The sequence below is a fragment of the Eublepharis macularius genome, chromosome 3 (genome assembly GCF_028583425.1).
Source record: "Eublepharis macularius isolate TG4126 chromosome 3, MPM_Emac_v1.0, whole genome shotgun sequence".
Lineage (NCBI taxonomy): Eukaryota > Metazoa > Chordata > Lepidosauria > Squamata > Eublepharidae > Eublepharis > Eublepharis macularius.
In genome coordinates this window covers 183,212,628-183,232,203 of record NC_072792.1, presented here as the reverse complement: position 1 = coordinate 183,232,203, position 19,576 = coordinate 183,212,628, and the positions used below count along the sequence as shown (strand labels likewise).

General features: G+C 47.2%; 1 protein-coding gene across 1 annotated transcript; it reads right to left on the bottom strand.

Annotated features, from left to right (window-relative positions):
- Positions 1–9,784: 9,784 nt before the first annotated feature.
- LOC129325925 (putative lipoyltransferase 2, mitochondrial) lies at positions 9,785–14,831 on the bottom strand. The gene is made up of 2 exons (XM_054973928.1): positions 13,593–14,831; positions 9,785–10,388 (listed from the first exon to the last, which is right to left on the bottom strand). The coding sequence occupies exons 1-2, from the start codon at positions 14,044–14,046 to the stop codon at positions 10,156–10,158; spliced, it is 687 nt and encodes a 228-aa protein (XP_054829903.1). The 5' UTR covers positions 14,047–14,831; the 3' UTR covers positions 9,785–10,155.
- Positions 14,832–19,576: the final 4,745 nt, after the last annotated feature.

Sequence of the window (19,576 nt, the reverse complement as noted above, 5' to 3'; positions counted from 1 at the left end):
GAGGAAATGGCTGGTTTGGAGGGTAAACTCTAAGGCATTACACCCCGCTGAGGTCTCTTCTCTCTCCAAACCCTGCCCTCCCCAGACTCTGCCCTCAGATCTCCAGGAATTTTCCATCCTGGAGTTGGCAACCCTATTTGGACCTATTTGAAGACAGGAGCTTTGACTCCAGAGCTTTCACCCTGAAAATCTGGCTAGTCTCTAAGGTGCCACTGGACTCGTATCCTGCTCTTCTGTTTGGACCAGCCACTTTTGAGAAGGAGTCCACGCCTTGAAGGGCAAGAGGTCCATCTGTGGTTCACTCTGAACAACAAAACACAGATGGAGACTGCAGGAACAGAGGCAGTATACCAGAGGCTGGTGACAAAGCTTCAAACCCGTTCCCCCCCCCCCCCCCAGGGAACGCTGCAGTCCCACGAGCTTAAACATTTGCACCCCTCCAGTGCAACAAGGACCGCCAAGGTCTCCGCCACCATAGCCAACTGCCACTCTCTGGGCTGCGCGAAATGGCCCTGCAGTAACATTGCTCACAAGCTGGGCAGGCAAGGCTAGTGCCATGTGCAGTGGGCGCTTGCAAGCAGCTTACTAGCCTGTGAGGAGGGCCAGTGGCTCTTCCTGCCAGTTCACACATGGGGAGCTGAGGCCGAGAGTGACCCTGTCTATGGGCGGAGATAGAGAGACATTCCATGTGTGGTAGAAACCATATAAACGCAGTGGGGGTGGGAATGCCTCCGGATGTGGTGTTTGCATGTTCCAGGCATTGGCAGTTCCTGTGTTTACTCACAAGTTAACCTCAGGAGTTCAGTCTGGCTCTTTCTCAAATACATATGCCTGGGATTGCAGCTGTCTTTGAAGCGGAGGTTCCAAAGAAAGAGCGCTAGTGAACATGTGCAAAGAGCTTATTTATTTATTTGGTTTTTAGTCCACCCTCCCTGCGAACGGGCTCAGGGCAGGCTACAATAAAATGCTCAGTGCACCTTAAAACATATAAATACATTTAAAAATCCAAAAAACACAATACGCAAGGAACAGCATCTCAGGCGGTGGCCCCCTCCAATTTCCCTAATCATAATGTAAAGAAAAGAGGGGGCGGGGGCCACAGTTAATAATATCCCAGTGACTGCGCTTGTACATGAATGCGGCATCGTGGCGCAACTTTGCACATTCAGGCCTGCTTGATCAATAAGCACAAATAGTTGGAGGTATCAAGGCCGTGTTTGCAAGCACTGGAGGTCCAAACTCACTTAGAGGCCACACCCTACTCCTCACACGTTTTAAAGACATGAATGCTTCATGCTGCCCCCCTGCTTGAGTTTGTGTGTGGCACCACATGTTACAAGGAAAGTTTATTTTGCAGAAGGGGAAGTGGTGAATGCATTGAGAATGAAAGCCTACCTAGGGAAGTAAAATTGCCACACACAAAAAAGCCATAGGAAGGGTAGAAACTGGGAAAAACTGAAAGATATACAATACTTATTTTCTTATTAATGTTGGTCATGGAACTGATTATGTTCTGTTTCAGCATTTCTCCTCTGTATTGGATCCTTGCTTACGGTATGTCTTTGTAAACTTGTATTTATTTACCCTCTGGCATTGTTTATAGAAATGTCCTTGACAGTGTATGGAAATGTACTTGATACTGATTGTACTACCTCATATTGTGTAATGCGCCTTGAGTCTCAGTGAGAAAGGCGGACTATAAATGACATAAATAATAAATAAATAAAATAAATCAAACCTAAATCTATTTTACTAATTTGACCACATAAAATTCATCCTTTCTAATTCAGTTAACATATAAAAAGTGTGCTATTTGTCATATTGATAGAATTATATACTTTTGAAGGTCTTGTTTTTTATTTTAATTTGCAAATATACCCAATACTTGATAGAGAGTTGTAAACTACTGCACCCTGTGTCCTTAACAAAGGTATCTTAATTTTGCCATCTGAGAGGCAGGGAAAAATACAAGCTGAAGGTAGAAAATAAATTCTGTAGTAAACAAAGGAAGTGTATTATTTAGACACAAGCACCCTCATACAGTCACAGTTGGTAGGACTACTAGCATATTTCGATATGAAATTTTCCTACTTTATAACATTGAAAACACACAACTTTTAAATAACACTTTGTCATTAAACACGTTCTAGCACATCAGTTCTGGCACATCCTTCTGGCACATCATGCATCTGACAAAGAGAACTGTAGTTCTCAAAGCTTATGCTACAATAAAGTTGGTTCGTCTTAAAGGTGCTACTGGACTCTTTACTATTTTGTGACTACAGACCAACACGGCCAGCTCCTCTGGATCTAGCACATCAGTTGTTTCCAAAATTGTTGTTTAAACAATAAAACATTATAAAGATACATTGTATATGTCTACACAGGAATCATCATTGCTTCATGCTAGAGATTGTTTTAGATAAAAACATTTACATGTTTTGGGTAAAACTTTGCCTTTTAAACATTGAAATCATTTCAAAAGGAGAAAAAAATAAGGGTTTTTTTCTCAATGCCTCCCCCCAATTTCCCCAGTTTTTCTACTGGAAACATTGAAAAGGTGCCCAGACATTTTTATTCTGTATGTTTTGAGTGAGAAAAACAGTGTCTACAAAGCATCACAAAGAATCCTAGACTGCATTGTCTGAGAATAGTCAAAAATAGTTCACAGGACTATTTGTATGAAACAGATACCGATTTCATGATTTCTGGATTAAGGGATTTCCCGACATTAGAAAAAGAGAGCTGTTAATCATCACTTAGAGAAAGTATAGATTTGACATGATACGAATATTTGTTTTGGAGAAAATGGGAAACCTTTTAGTTTAGACGGTTTGTTTTTTGTTGTTTTTTTCTATTATTATTTTTGTATGTTGTATGTTTTTGTATGTTGAATCGTTGTTTTTGTTTTATTAATATATGTGTAATTGTAGGGTTTTTAAGGTTTGTTTTTAATGAAATAAAACTTTTAATTAAAAAGGAACATAATATCCCTCAAACTGATGTGCAGCCTAAAAAAAAAATAGTTTACAGGAATTTTCCCCCCCCTTCAATGTGTTCCACAAAATTTCCTAAAACAGTCATAGAAAAAATGGTCATAGATCCAGAGGAGTTAGCCATGTTAGTCTGTAGCTGCAAAATAGTAGAGTCCAGTAGCACCTTTAAGACGAACCAACTTTATTGCAGCATAAGTTTTCGAGAACCACAGCTCTCTTCATCAGATGCATCAGCTTTCAAGAACCACAGCTCTCTTCGTCAGATGCACCAGCTTTTGAGACCACAGCTCTCTTTGTCAGATGCACCAGCTTTCAAGAACCACAGCTCTCTTCATCAGATGCATCACCTTTCCAGAACTGCATCTGACGAAGAGAGCTGTGGTTCTCGAAAGCTTATGCTACAATAAAGTTGGTTAGTCTTAAAGATGCTACTGGACTCTTTACTATATAGAAAAAATGGGGGCTGCCCACCCCCAAAATTATTTTTTTCCCCTGGGCCTTCTCATCTCCGGGCCTACATGAACCTGTTTAGAAACAGCCAGGCTGGTAGCTAAGGAAGAGGGACACTTGGAGAAACAACAGCGTAGCCCGCAAGTAGGCTCTGGAGCTGGGCAGAATATTGCCAGGCATAAAACTTCACATGTAAAGAAGGAACTAATTGACCAAATAGAAAGAGGCCGAATATAACTTCGTAAAATGTTTTGGCTGCCGCTTTTATGAGTGCCAGTGACATCAACAAAAGCAGAAGACGAAACGCTTGGGTACATAATTCCCTACCACTCTCAGTTAGTTATGTACTCGCTTATGTACACAAACACACACACACACCGCGACTAGGCTTCCTTGACGTATATAAGGATTGAAAAGTACATTCCTTAGCATATCATAAGCATCGTGTTCCCTGTTTCTCTGGCCGCTGACTTTGTAAGATGAGGGCTTGGAAGAAGTGTGTGTCTCCTCTGAAAACAGGTATCACTTTTCTACCAGTCTGGGGGGGGGGGGTGTCTCTCTCTGGGTTGTTGTGACTGACAAACACAACACACGCCTTCCTGGAGAATGGTGGAGCGTGAATAGGATTAATAAACTGTAGCCTCCACCAAAATGCTTTAATTCCTAGACCCATGAAGGCGGCTTTCATTCCCATTGGATAATGCAATTTCAATGCACTTTTGCAATTGTTTGGAAGTGGATTTTCCTGTTTCATCCCGGAAAATCCACTTGCAAACAGTAGCTGAAGTGCTTTATCCCATGTGTTTGAAAACAGCCTGAAGTCTGCTTGCATATCTCAAAACTTCTAGCCATCACTTCTCAGTGGGTCATCTGTAACAATTCTCATATTTTGGCATACATGAAAATTGTGCATTCTTTCTTGACTTACGTTTTGACCTATGGCAGAGCCCTAACCAGCTTGGGCTATGCATTCCTGAGCAAGGCCAGCACACTGATCACAACTGGTCAGTTGAAGGTGCTCTGACTGATCGCCTCTTCCTTGAGTGTGGTCAAATGTTCAGAAAGAACCCTGGGGATTTCACAAAGGATCTTGGGAAACTGAGCGTGGTGAGCCTATTCGGCTAGCAACCCTGAACATTTCTTCCCCAAGTGACAGTTCCGACATTCTCTGGGAAGAAGGAATGACCATCAAAACAGCTTTGTGGCACTAACTTTCCCATCATGGTCTGGAAAGTCTGTTGTTTAGAATCATAGAATCGTAGGGTTGGGAGGGAACTCCAGGGTCATCTAGTCCAACCCCCTGCATAATGCAGGAAATTCACAGCTACCTCCCCTTCCTCCCCCCCCCCCACACAGTGACCCCTGCTCCATGCCCAGAAGATAACAAAACACTGTCAGGATCCCTAGCTGAACTGGCCTGGGGGAAATTGCTACCTGGCGCATATAACACCGTTCTTACGCGAGCTGCATTGGTTGCCAGTGGAGTACCGGATCAGATTCAAGGTTCTGGTATTGACCTATAAGGCCCTGTGCGGACTGGGACCAGCGTATCTACGGGACCGTCTCTCCCCATGTATTCCCCAGAGGACACTCCGATCAGGGGACAAACAGCTATTGGTGGTCCCTGGCCCCAAGGAGACCCGCCTAGCCTCGACTAGAGCCAGGGCCTTTTCGGTCCTGGCTCCCACCTGGTGGAACGCTCTGTCTCCTGAAATCAGGGCCCGGCAGGACCTACTATCTTTTCGCCGGGCCTGCAAGACCGAGTTGTTCCGCCAGGCATGTGGCTGAGGCTGGGCCTCCGCCGGCCTGGAAAAAAGGGGTATATAAAACCCTCCCTGTCAAGGCTGTCCACCGTCCTCTTTTAAATGTGTTTTTAATTAACATGAATTTTTAATTGTATTTGAATTGTATTTTTAATATGTTGTTATCTGCCCCGAGCCCGCTCACGGGGAGGGCGGAATACAAATTTGAAATAAATAAAATAAATAAATACCTGACCCCAAGGTTGCAATTGGCCTTACCCTGGGCATGTAAGAAGGGGCAGCAAGAACGAAGCACTGATGTAACCTTTCCTGCCCTCCTCCTCATGAGGGAGGGATCTGGAAATGTGTCCAATATCTGAACACGAGCAAAGTTTTCCTGTATCTTTCATAATTTAGAAAGGGACTTCTCAGCTCAATTTGCTCCCTGCCGATCCTCGGCGGGCATTGTAGGTAGTGCAAAAAGTTTCTGTTCCCCAGGATACAAATCTCACAACACTTTTGCTTCTGCCCCTGGTTTCAGTCAAAGCCGGACACATCCCCAATACCTGGAACGCTGTTGCAGCTGGGAAGGGCTCCTTCCCTGAGACATGTCATGTGCCCATATTTCTTTCATCCCCCTGACTTTCTGTACCAGAAGATCCAGCATTGCATTGTGTCCTATTTATGGTTTCAAGTACATCACCCGTCTTGTTCGGAGGGAAGGTCAAAGGCACCCACCGCAGAAGGACCGTGCCCTGTACTGATGCAAGATGTCCTGGGCGTGGGCACAGGCTTTGCCCGAAGGCCCTCGGATTGCAGTCTCCTTAAGTCATAAATCCGGGCTGTCCCAAGAGATAATAGAACCCTGTCACTTTTCAGAGAGATGACGAAAGATGGTGCCGGTGCGGACGTGCCTGGAGTGCGCTCGTGTAGGCCAGCAGGTCTGCTACGCACTGGGATGGGCTCTCCACTGCAATACCAAGCCTGATCCTCACCCTCCTAGGCTGCAACGCCTTACCCAGCAGAGACATGATTCCCCAAACCCCTCTGCTGGGGCATAGAGAAGCTCAGTGGCAGAGCACCTGAGGGGCATGCAGAGGGTCTCCCATTCCATCCTGAGCATCTCCAGGTAAGAAGCCAGCTGGGTGACCTTGTGTCAGTCACAGCTCTCTCAGAGCTCTCTCAGCCCCACCCACCTCACAGGGTGTTTTGTTGTGGGGATAATAATGACATACTTTGTAAACTGCTCTGAGTGGGCATTAAGTTGTCCTGAAGGGCGGTATATAAATCTATTATTATTATTATTATTATTATTATTATTATTATTATTATTATTATTATTATTAAAGAGCATTAGGGTATAGGAGATGTGAAAGACCTCTTCCTGAGAGCTACTGCCAGACAGATCAAAGGGCTCAGTATACTGCAGGGGGAATGTATCTATTCATTTATACTCCACCTTTCTTCCCAATGGAAGACCCAAAGCAGCCTACATCATCGTCATTCATTTTATCCTCACAACAACCCCGTGAGGTAGGTTAGGCTGAGTGCGTGGGACTGGCCGAAGACCTCCCAATGCTCCTGGGCAGGGCTTTTTTTCAGCTGGAACGTGGTGGAACGGAGTTCCGGCACCTCTCGAAAATGGTCACATGGCCGATGGCCCCGCCCCCTGATCTCCAGACAGAGGGGAGTTTAGATTGCCTTCCGTGCTGTGCTGCACCGTGGAGGGCAATCTAAACTCCCGTCTGTCTGGAGATCAGGGAGCGGGGCCACCAGCCATGTGACCATTTTTGCCGAGGGCAATTTAAACTTTTTAAAACTCCCCCCTTGTTCCAGCTGACCCGAAGTGACATCATTGGCCCTGGGAGCATGTGTGTACTTTGTGCTCGCACATGTGGTACCAGGGGCACCACCTCCCGCCAAGAGTTGCCCCCTGTGCTGGCAACCCACTGAGTTCTACCACTTTTCCCAGAAAAAAAGCCAGGCTCTTGGGAGCACTTTAACCACTACACCCAGACTCTGCTCTTGTGGCTCTAGGGGGACCACTCCCAATATTTCCTCCACCAGTTTTTTTTTCCCCTCTCAACATTTTCTTCCGGCTTCCAAGGGCACATATGCAGAAAACCCATTCATTCTGGATTCATGGGGAAACTCTAAAATCGCTACTGGCTCTCAGGTTTAAATTAATTTCACTCACAATAAGCAGGCTTTGAAAGTACGGAACAAATTTAGTTGCTGCTCTCTAACCCATCTGGCCTGTGAAAAGGTTACTCTGTCTTGGATCCTCGCTAATGCTATGTCTTTTAAACTTGCATCTGTTTACCTTATGGTATTGTACTGAAATGTACTTGACACTGATCATATTAACCTCACACTGTGTAATCCGCCTTGAGTCTCAGTGAGAAAGGCGGACTATAAATGACGTAAATAAATAAAGTTATGCTTTCACTTCCGGTTTTCCTGGAGGAAATATACCAGTATGGCACAAGCTATGGCAATTGTGACAAAACATTTGCAGGCAGGGATCCATCCATGCCTTGCACAGAATGCAGAGTTTTCCTACATCCCTCTTTGTTTCGGTGACCCTTTCTGGGCCCCAAAAGATCATTCTCTGAGCTGTGGAACCAGCATGGAGAAATAATAGGCTAGATTGAGGGAGTGAAAGGCAAAATATTAAAACACATAAAACAACTGGGCCCAGAACCTATTAGAAGTGGGCCTCCATAAACCAGCAGTAGGGCAATAGAGTAGCATCAATTGCAGAGAAAACATGATGGGTGTTTTGGAGCTTGCTAGCTGGTGTGTGAAAGAGAAAATAACCAACTTACACTTAGCTTAGGTTCAGAAAAGAAATGAGTTATTTGTTATAGTAACTCCATACTCTGATAGGAAATGAGAGATCCCTACCTATCTAGTCTAAGGATGGGCATGGATTGCAGAACAAATCCTCCATCTATGGTGCAAGATGGAGAGAAGAGATGGTTGTGTGATCCAGGGAGGAAGCAATCTACACTTCAAAGGATACTTCAGAGCAGTTAACAGTAAACAGATGCCCTGACCTGTTTATTTTTCTTTCTCGTTTGTCCCGCTCTAAAACCTAAGGGACAACCATTAAATCCTCCTCCTCTAAGGGGTTAAATCACTAGTCTTTCCTTTTCCACCGCCACAGCTCTGCTGAGGGAAGGGGCCCAGCTGACTAACATGCACGGCTATTCCTCTGCATGGATTCTGTGACCCCAAGAACGATCTTTCTGGTGGATATGGGGGCTATAGGAACAGAGAGAAACAGAGGAAAAACTCTGTGCGCCTTGTCTCCGGAAACCCTACACCCGGGATCTCCCACACGGTGCCTGTGGAGCCCGCTGGCACCTTTCCTGGCACCTGCGAAGTGGGTGGGGCCAGGTAGGGGTCTTGCCCAATGAGGCTTCTGATGGAGAGGATTGGCTATGCAGATTAAAGTTACGTTGTGTTGGCAGCAGCTGCCACCACTGTGGGTTTTATTCTCTTACTCCTGTTTCCCAGCGTATGTTTTGAAACTGCTTCTCTGCCGTTCTTGGGCTTCCAGTGTGTATGGTTCCTCATCCAGCAGTGGCCATTTTATGACGCCCTGTGTCAGAATCCCATAGTTGCCCTCGGGCTCAAAAATGTTGGGGACCCCTGCCCTACACCATCAAAAACAGAAGGCAAATTTACTTGAGTAAATTAACAGTAGCCATAGTTGGCCACAGATATCCCCAAGTAAGCATCTCAGCTGAATGAAGTCAGTTATTAATAGGCCACCAAAAGAAAAATATTCACAGTATTTATCCTGTTAATTTATGGGGGGGGGGAGATCAAGTAATTATTATATCCCCCACCAAAAAACCCCCAATATTTCAAAAAAAAATACACCGAGGGGAACCAAACGGTGTTAAGCGATCTGGTGTTATTTGCCCCAAACCTTATGCAAAAATCACCTGCATGTCACTGCCGTTTTTCTCCCTCTAATACCAAGGGTTATACACCTTCTTCAAATGAAAACGATGATTCCAAAAACTCTGCACAGGTTACCAGATTTGTATGCATTTCCATTTATGATCCTACATGGAACGAAAGGCCGTGTACAGGACGTTTCCAAGTGTTCTACACCCAGGCACTTGGCCAAATCCGGACACGCTTCAGACAACCAAAGCCGTAGACTGCATTCTCTGATTTGGGCGCATTACTAGCCATGCTGGCGCAGAGTGGTAAGTGGCAGTACTGCAGCCCAAGCTCTGCTCACGACCTGAGTTCGATCCTGGCGGAAGCTGGGTTCAGGTAGCCGGCTCAAGGTTGACTCAGCCTTCCATCCAAGGTCGGTAAAATGCGTACCGTTTCCTGGGGGTAAAGTGTAGATAACTGGGGAAGGCAACGGCAAACCACCCTGTAAAATGTCTGCCAAGAAAACATCGTGATGCGACGTCCCCCCATGGGTCAGTAATGACTCGGTGCTTGCACAGGGGACCACCTCTACCTTTTACTAGCCATGCGACCTGCAAAGCATTTCTCTTCCCTTGTTATCATTTCCCCCCAACCCCCTCACATTAATGACATACATAGACTGATGTTTGAACACAACATATATTTAAAGGCAACTGACTCATTTTTACATATATTTACCAGAAAAATGGGCAGTTTGTTTTATTTATTTTCATTTATAGTCTACCTTTCTCACTGGGCTTCAGTGATTAATGCTTTCTGGAAGGACGCCTGTGAACTGTAGTTTTATTGAAGAAAGTCAACATTCTCTATTCCTCTCCACAAAGTTCCCAGGATACTTTGGGCCAGATGCTCTGACATTTAAAATGTGTAACGCGCCCCCTTGTACACAATGTATATACTTCCTTTCAAGTTTTAGTGTCTTCTGTAGGGAAAAGCCGCCTGGGTGCCACAATATACCTAGAAACGACCACAAATTACTCTCCAAAACAGGGGCTGCTGAAATCTCTCTAGCTCAAAGGTTCTTCAGAGTCAGTTAAAGTGCACTTAAACACCTCCTGAAAAGCATCCAAGAAAGGTTCGGTGGCTTCTTCAACAGACACATGCCTCTGGAGTTCTTGACTTAGGGAGGTCACCCCTTTTCCTTCCAGTCCGCAAGGAACGATGTGGTCAAACCACGTCAAATCGGTGCAGCAGTTCAAAGCCAGGCCATGCGACGTTATATGCCTCCCACAGTGGACACCTAGAGAGCAAGTTGCAAAAGATACATTACACTGACTGGATAGGGACAACTGTCCAGCAAGAGTGGAGATCCGGAGTCTACAGGAAGAGGAAGAGAGTCACAAACTTTTGAATGATGCCAGCAAATATTTTTAAGGGAAAAAAACGGGAGGAAGGGGGCAGAGAAAAAGTGTCCCGAGAAGCACCATTTCAGAGAACAGTTGTGCACATTAATTTGCATTGGACTACTAGTTTTGCATGAAAGTTTCAAACTATATCACTAACTTGTACGTAAACTGCTTTTAAGAGTCCTTTCAGGAATGCACATTTCAAAAGAAAGAGCTTGTAAACCAAGGGCGGATTTGGCACCTGCGTATCACCTTCCAGAAACTTATTCCACAGGGTTTGTTCATGTGAACACAGGCCAAAACACAGTGCCAGGAGAGGGCCAGCCGGTGTTGTGCTACTGCCAAAGTTAAAAAGGGACACCACAAAACACTTGTTAAGAAGCCACAATTCTTGTAAAAAGCCACCAGGAATTTCTGTAAAGTTTACAAGGCTGCGTTCAACAGGGACGGCAGAACACTACCCTGTGCATGGGTTCCCGTATCCATCTCTTCAGTAGGGGTGACATCCTTACATTCCAGGAACCACCTCTTACTGTCCAAATTTGGATATGGAGAGTGGGAAAAGCTTAACCTGGATTTCAGTTTGGTTTTTTAAAAAGCACAAAAGTCCCGCCAGAGGGGTGGGAGAAATGGTTTGAAACTTACATTAGGTCCTTTGCAGTACTAAACACATTTTCATTTTTGGACGGAAGAGGCAAGCCCGCCCTGTTTCATCTTCTGGCGGAACAGGGGCTCGCACGCTTGAACACCCCTCTATACTAGAAACTTCCCTAAATGCAGAAGAGTAGCATGTCAAGAAGGGATCTGAGCCAGGCTAGGTTTCTCCTTGAATCTAGCTTTCTAAGTTGCTGGAACTCCTTATAATTTGTTGGTGGCGTTAAGCTAGCCACACCCTGCCTCAGAACACCCCCCCCCCCCCCAACTCTGCCAGATAAGGCTGTTTTATCTGACAAGGTTTCAGGTGGGCAGTGGTGCCCACCTGAACAGCAGGATTTAAGTTCAGTGGCACCTTAAAGACCCACAAGATTTTCAGGGTGTAAGCTTTCGCGAGTCAAAGCTCCCTTCTTTGACCTCTCAAAGTTCCTGTTGCAACAAATTGGTTAGTCTTTATGATAGCGCCTGAAACATTGTGCTTACTCTGTTTCTCTCCTTAATTTCAGGCGTATTTCACATGTAACCTCGACAAGCACTCAAGTATTTCTATCTTCCTCCATATTGTTTCCATATGTTTATCTCGCCTGCAAGGCAGGCAACCAGGTAATCTGTGCAAGACGCTTTAGACACTTAGATGCAAGCTCTGCACAAGACAGATGTGAACGATTTCATGGAACTGATGACCTTTTAGTGTTTTTGTTTGTTTTTAATGTGACTGCGGTTTTTGTGGTTTTGAGGCTGGAAAAGGCTTAGTTCCCCGTTGGGGAATTCTGCAATGCTACTTATGTCGAAGAAAGACCGAGGGAATTCCATGGGACTTTCTTCTGAGTAAAAATACAAAGGAATCTTGTGGCACTTTGAAGACTGAAGATTTTACTCAGCCATAAGGTCTTACGGAGACCTACATCACATACACATCATGAGTTCACAACAGAGAAGCAGACAAAACACACACAAACAAGGTTATATGGTGGGGGGGACAGCTGTAAACTTCCTGTATTTTCATGGTTGCATGCAGCCATGAATTTTCAATAGGCATACATACACACCGAGTGGTTTTTAAATGTATAACTTCAGGTATCGCATGGCCCTTTGAACTGCTATTTATAGCTTTTTTTCTTCGTCTCTAATTATCTGCCTAGTGAGGCCCCAAAACATGCATTTGAAAGCTTTTGTGGGAATAAAATCTTGTCAGTCTTCAAGATGCCACACCCGTTTATTATTTTTTTTCAGCCGCAAGTCACCTACCAACTAAGGTTGTCAGCTCGAGATTGTGAAAAATCCTGGGAGATTTTGAGGGTGGAGCCTGGCGAGGGTAGAGTTTGTGTCTGTGAAGAACTTCAGTGGAGTTAAATGCCATAAAGTTTACTCACCAAAGAAGTCATTTTCTCCAGGGCAACAGCTTTGTTAAATTAGTTTTATATTTTATGACGTTTTAATGTATATTTTTCCCTGACCTGGATAACCCAGGTGAGCCTCATCTCGTCAGATCTCAGAAGCTAAGCAGGGTCGGCCTTGGTTAGTAATTGGATGGGAAACCTCCAAGGAAGACCAGGGTTGCAGAGGCGGGCAATGGCAAACCACCCCTGATAGTCTCTTGCCATGAAAGCCCCAGCAGGGGTCGCCATTAGTCAGCTATGACTTGAGGGCACGTTCCACCCCCAATGCATATTTTATGTTGTAAGCCGCCCTTAGCCCGTTGACGGGGAGGGCAGGGTAGAAATCAAATAATTAAATAAACAAACAAGTAAATAAATCTCGGTTGTCTGGAGATCTGTTGTAATTCCAGGAGATCTCCAGACAGCGCTTGGAGGTTGGCAACCCTGCTGCCAACCTATTCCTTTTGGCAGCGTTACTCCCAGGCAAACCTCAGAAGTGGGTGCCGAGGACTCTTAACTCTAGTCCACAAAAGCTTCTATGGGAATAAAAATCTTGTCAATCTTCAAGATGCCACCACCTATCTTGCACCTTCTAGTGCAATCCCAGGCAGAGTTACTCGAGTCGAAGCCCATTGCAATGCATGGGCTTAGCCTGCAGTCACTCTGCTTAGGATTGCATTGCAAAGTCACCTAACCACCCATGCCTTTGGGCAGCGTTACTCCCTGGCAAACCTCAGAAGTGGGTACCATCAGAGTCAATGGGGCTTAGCAGCAGGACGGCGTTCTTAGGACTGCAGCCTTCTAGTGCAATCCCAGGCAGAGTTACACGAGTCGAAGCCCATTGCAATGAATGGGCTTAGCCTGCAGTCACTCTGCTTAGGATTGCATTGCAAAGTCACCCACCCAGCCATTCCTTTGGGCAGCAAACCCACTGCGAAGCACGGGCTCGGGGTGGGGGGGGGGAGAGGAAGGGCCTGCTTGGCTGCCGATGGGCTTGCTCGGGAGTAAGGGGGACCCGCGCCGAGGCCTCCCGCCCGCCCCCCGGCCCCGGCGCCCGCGGCTCACCGATGGCGCAGAGCTTGGCGTCGCCCACCCAGACGCCGGTGCAGGGCGGCGGCAGGGCGCGGGCGTGGGGCAGGCCGAGGGCGGCGGCGGCGGCGCGGCCCAGGCGCTCCAGGGCGGCCACGTAGGCGCGCAGCGGCAGGCCCAGGCGGCGCAGGTCCAGCACCGGGTAGGCCACCAGCTGCCCGGGCCCGTGGAAGGTCAGCAGGCCGCCGCGGCCCGCCCGCTCGAAGCCGGCCCCCAGCGCCCGCAGCCGCCGCGCCTCCGCCGCGCCCCGCAGCCCCGCCGTGAACACCGGGCCCGACGGCTCCCACACCACCAGCCGGCCCGCCGGGGCCCCCGCCGCGGCCTCGGCCTCGGCCCGCTGCCGCCGCACGCAGCGCTCCTGGGCCGCCCGCGAGGCCGCGTACGAGGCCCGGCCCAGCCGCACCAGCCGCACCGCCGGCCCGGCCCGCATCCCCGCGCCGCCGCTCCGCCTCCCCGCAGGACTCGGGCCGCCTCCGGGCCGCGGGGAGCGGGGCTTCCCGGGGAGGAGAGGCGGCGGCGGCGGCTCTGAGGCCTTCGGCCCTCTGCGGGCCCTCCCCAGGTGGGCTGCCCGGGCCTGGCGGAGAGCCAGAGGCTTGGCGGGGACTCCCTCCGTGGGGATCGCCCCTCACAGCTTCGCCCCCCAAGGCTCCAGGAATCTCCCGCCCTGCGGCTGGCAACCCTGCAAAGTCAGCCCATCGGGGGGGGGAGACGTTCCTCCCCCTCCTGCAGGTCAACCATAAGGCTTCGTTAGGCCCCTCTCTAAGCCCTCCCCATATTGGCTGTCTTGGCCTAGCGGGGGGGGGGACTCCCTCCATGGGAATCGCCCCTCACAGCTTTGCCCCCCAAGGCTCCAGGAATCTCCCGCCCTGCGGCTGGCAACCCTGCAAACTCAGCCCATCCGGGGGGGGGAGACGTTCCTCCTCCTCCTGCAGGTCAACCATAAGGCTTCGTTAGGCCCCTCTCTAAGCCCTCCCCATATTGGCTGCCTCGGCCTAACTGAGACCCAGAGGCTTGACGGGGGACTCCCTCCATTGGGATCACTCCTCACAGCTTCGCCCCCAAAGCACCAGGAATCTCCCGCCCTGAAGATGGCAACCCTTGCAGCGGGCTGGATGGCACTCTGGGAGCCAGCAGCCTGGTCTTCACGCCCCCAAACCTCCAGGAATCTCCTGCCCTGCAGAAGGCAAATCTAGGTGGTGGGGTGGCTGGTGCTGTGGGAGCCAGCAGCCAGGTCTTCATGCCCCCAGATCTCCAGGAATCTCCTGCCCTGCAGCTGGCAACCCTACAATGTCAGTAACTCAGGGGAAAGGCCTCCCTCCCTCCTCTGCAGTTCAACAGTAACCCGTCGTCATGCCTCTCTCAGGTCCCTCCCCAACGCCCTCCCCCCCCCAAATCCCCAGGCTTCACCCCCCCCCCCAAATCTCCAGGAATCGCCCGCCCTGCAGCTGGTAAGCCTAGGTTTACTTCGGAGTAAATGCAGCGGATTGGGACACTGCACACATCTGACAAGGCTGCATCTTTGATGATTGGGATTTAAATTATGTTGATTTTATTCTATTTGATTTTGTTTCTTTGGCATTTAGCCCACTCTCCCCGCAAATGGGAGTGGATAACAGTTGGTTGTAACTGTATTTTATTCATATCTATTGTATGCTTTTAAGTTTTTATCCGTTCCTGGTATTATATATTTGTGTTGTGTGACCCGCCCTGAGCCCACTTGCAGGGAGGGCTATGTCTCCCTTCTTCCTCTGGAGAAGAAAAGCTACATGCATGCAACCCATCATACGGAAATGCATTCCTCCTTCCTCTGTAGTTCAGCAATAATGCATTATTCCCCAGAGTCAGGAGCCAAGCATGCAGCAATGTCTGCCTCCCCTTCAACCTGCGAGAATCAGGAGCAGAGCAGGTGGCAATGTCCGCATCCCCTTCACCCAGCTGTGATCAGGCTCGGAGCAGGCAGCAATGCCTGTCCTCCTTCACCCAGCCATAGTCAGGTGAAGAACAGGAGGCAATACCCCCCCTTTACCTGGCATGTATCAGTCATGGAGCAGGTAGCAAAGCCCACCACTCCTTCACATGGCCGAGATCAGGCATGGAGCAGATGGCAATGCCCACCCCCTACTTCACCAGCTGGAATCAGTGACGGAGGAGGAGTGAATGCCTGCTTGCCCACCCTCCCCTTTCTAGAGCCCGTTTGCCCACCCACCCTTTCTAGAGCCCGTTGTATTTTTTCCCCACAACGGGCTTTGTTGCTAGTCTAACCATATGTTTTTTATCTCACCCTTCCTTGAAGGAGCTCGGGGTGACAGGTGTGGTTCTCCCTATTTTATCCTCACAACAACCCTGCGAGGTAGGTGAGACTCAGAAAGAGGGGCTTGCCCAAGGTCGCCTAATGAATTTAATGGCAGAGTGGAGATTAGGACCCAGGTGTCCCAGAGTCCGGGCTGCCCTTTTCACATGTGACAGTGAACATACACGTATATCCTGTATGAACATGTGTGTATACCTGTTTGTAAGAAAAAGCCAAAACACATTCACTGTCACCTGGTGCCTGGGTCAATGTGGGGTTTAAATCACATGTCAAGATGTACGCAAGTTGAACATAACATGAGAATTGTACACTGCAGGGATAAAGAAAAATCAGGTGTACACTGCACAGTTTGTGTGTGTGTTTACTGTAATTTGTGAAACGAAGAAGTAGCAAATGGTGCAAAGGGAAAAATCTTTAATAATTGTACAACCCCTATGCATTTCGCATACAGCTTTGTCGGGGAATCTTCCAAATTCTTTTTAATTCACTTCCCGAACTAAAAAGAATTTGGAAGATTCCCCCAATGAAGCTGCATGCAAAACACATAGGGGTTGTACAATTACTCTTCCCTTTGCACCATTTGCCTCTTCTTTGTTTTGCCTTGGTGCAGCCCCCCCCCCCCCCCTTCTTCATTGTAACTTGTGAACAGGGATGCTGTAATCGCTATACCACCCTGGCCGAGAGGATGGTTTTTGTACTCCAGCTTCTGTTACTTGATTTTTAAGCTGTGATTTAGCTTTCCTATGGAGGCCACAACTGTTGACACATTTGCTTGGGAGAAAGCCCTGTTTAAGTAAACAAGTCACGTACTATGCTGGAAAGCAAACATGGTATAGTGGTTAGAGTGGGAGAATAATTGCTAATCCCCAGTCAGCCATGAAACTAACTGTAACTCAAGCTGGTCACACACTCTCGGCCTAACCGACCTCACAAGGTTGTTGCAAGGATAAGAGAGAGGAGGGGTGAACCATGTACACTGTCCTAAAGTCTTATGATATTTATGTCATTTATAGTCCGCCTTTCCCACTGAGGGCCAAGCTACAAGTGACGAATGACACTTGAACGGCAAGTGTATTTCTCCCTGTTCACTTGCCTTCCACTCAATCCACTTGCCGTTCAAGTGTCATTTGTCACTTGTAGCTTGGCCCTGAGACTCAAGGCAGATTACATAGTGTGAGATTCGTACAATTCGTATCAAGGACATTTCCATACAGTGTCATAAATAATGCCATGGGGTAAATAAATATAAGTTCACAAAGACATAGCATTAGCAAACATCCAATACAGAACTGAAGAAATGCTGAAACAACATAATTCTAGGACTGACATTGGACAACATGAAGCACAGGTGTACATATTTAAAGCAGCAGATAAGATGTAAGGAAACATGGTGAAGCTTATGTCCCCTGACTCATTAACGAAGTATCTGAGACCCCCTCCCATCAATGGTGGTGGAGAGTGCTGTCAAGTCATAGCTGACTTATGGCATCCTCTGGCAGGGTTTTCATGGCAAGAGACTAACAGAGGTGGTTTGCCATTGCCTGCCTTTGCAGCCCTGGCCTTCGTTGGAGGTCTCCTGTCCAATTACCAACCAAGGCCAACCCTGTTTAGCTTCTGAGATCTGACGAGATCAAGCTCACCTGAGCTATCCAGGTCAGCCCCCCCCCCAATACAGTCCTCCTATCTGAGTAAAAAGCCTTTTTAAATAATTCAGTTTTGCATCATTTGCGGAAAGCCAGGGGAATGGGGGCTCTCCTGACCTCCTCAAGCAGGCCGTTCCACAGGGTAGGGGCCACCACAGAGAAAGCCCGTGTGCAGGCTGCTGTTGATTTTGCCCACATGCTGGCTGGCACCTGCAGGCACACATGAATGCATAAAGCTGCCTCATACTAAATCAGAGCATTGGTCCATCAAGGTTGTAATCCACCCAGAGTCTCTGCAAGAAAGGGGGCCATAAATGAAGTACAGTGTTGTTTACTCAGACTAGCGTCAGCTTTCTGCAGTCTTAGAGCCAAAACACACGTTAAGAAATACCTAGGTTCAGCACGTGTTCTCTTACCTCAAGGTTTGCCGTGATCTGTAGGCGTCCTGGAAGCTTAAAGTTTAGCATTTACAGAGCAGCAGAAAGGGGAAGGGAAATACAGGCGCCTGTATTTCCCTCTCTTCTGCTCTGTAAATGCTAAACTTGTTCTCTTACCTCAAAGTTTGCTTGGATCTGTAGGCGTCCTGAAAGCTTAAAGTTTAGCATTTACAGAGCAGCAGAAAGGGGAAGGGAAATACAGGCGCCTGTATTTCCCTCTCTGCTGCTCTGTAAATGCTAAACTTGTTCTCTTACCTCAAAGTTTGCTTGGATCTGTAGGCGTCCTGGAAGCTTAAAGTTTAGCATTTACAGAGCAGCAGAAAGGGGAAGGGAAATACAGGCGCCTGTATTTCCCTCTCTTCTGCTCTGTAAATGCTAAACTTTAAGCTTCCAGGACGCCTACAGATCCCGGCAAACCTTAAGGTAAGAGAACACGTGCTGAACCTAGGTATTTCTTAACGTGTGTTTTGGCTCTTAGGTTCAAGTCTTTCCCAGTACCTACTACCCGGCCCTTTTAACTGGAGGAATTGAACCCGGTACCTTCCGCCTGCAAAGTAGATGCTCTCTTGCTAAATCATGGCCTTTCTCATAGATGGACACATTGGTTTCAAAATACCAAAGTCATAATATGACATCAGATCTTTGCCAGCGTGTGTTCCTTATACAAAGAGGGGGAACTCCTCAGAGGAGAACACGACAACAAAAGGCAAAGCCTCACTGGGGGAAAAGGGTTTGCTACAAGTTTTATGCATTTAAACCAAAGTATTATCTTTAAAGTGCATAAGTGCTCAATGACAAAATATTTTATGACGTGATAATATGAAGACACTCAGTATAAATACAACAGCTATTAAATAGTAGGAGAAATAAACACCACTGGACGCACTAGGTAGTTCCCAATTTTGCAAGTAACACAAGTTCATATATCATCTGTTGTTTTTTCTTTTACAGATGCAAAGAAGATTTTCCGTTGTCGGGTATATGAAGAGAAAACGAATGATCTCAACGTCCAAAAGCGCTGTAAACAATAATGCCTTTCTTGCAGACTCGATGTTGCTGTATTCAAAATGGCTTGCAATCCGATGGGTGGAGCCTGACGGGCATTTGCCAGCATTATGCTCCCATTTCATAGTTAATACTTTTTCAAAGGCATAATTCAAATGCAACAAGGGCTATAAATGAATATATCGCAAACATGTTACAATCAAAAATATACAGATAATGTGCCATCAAAGAATATACCCTGATGTACTTACATACCGCAGTACTTCATACACTCTCCACTAGGCATCAGCAGCCAGTTGGTGAGATTGATGACAGACATTGAGATCATTCGTTTTCATATAACCGACAACAGAAAATCTTTGCACCTGTAAAAGAAAAAACAACAGGTGATCTATGAACTTGTGTTACTCGCAAAATCTTCTTTGCACCTGTAAAAGAAAAAACAACAGATATCTATGAACTTGTGTTACTCGCAAAATCTTCTTTGCATCTGTAAAAGAAAAAACAGATGATCTATGAACTTGTGTTACTCACAAAATTGGGAACTATCTAGTGTGTCCAGTG

Bases quoted from the DNA above. Each gene is read 5' to 3' on its own strand.
- LOC129325925 (XM_054973928.1), bottom strand. From the start codon at position 14,046: ATGCGGGCCGGGCCGGCGGTGCGGCTGGTGCGGCTGGGCCGGGCCTCG. The intron at 10,389-13,592 runs GTGAGCCGCGGG...CTTGCTCTCTAG, and splicing joins CGCCAAGCTCTGCGCCATCG to GTGTCCACTGTGGGAGGCAT.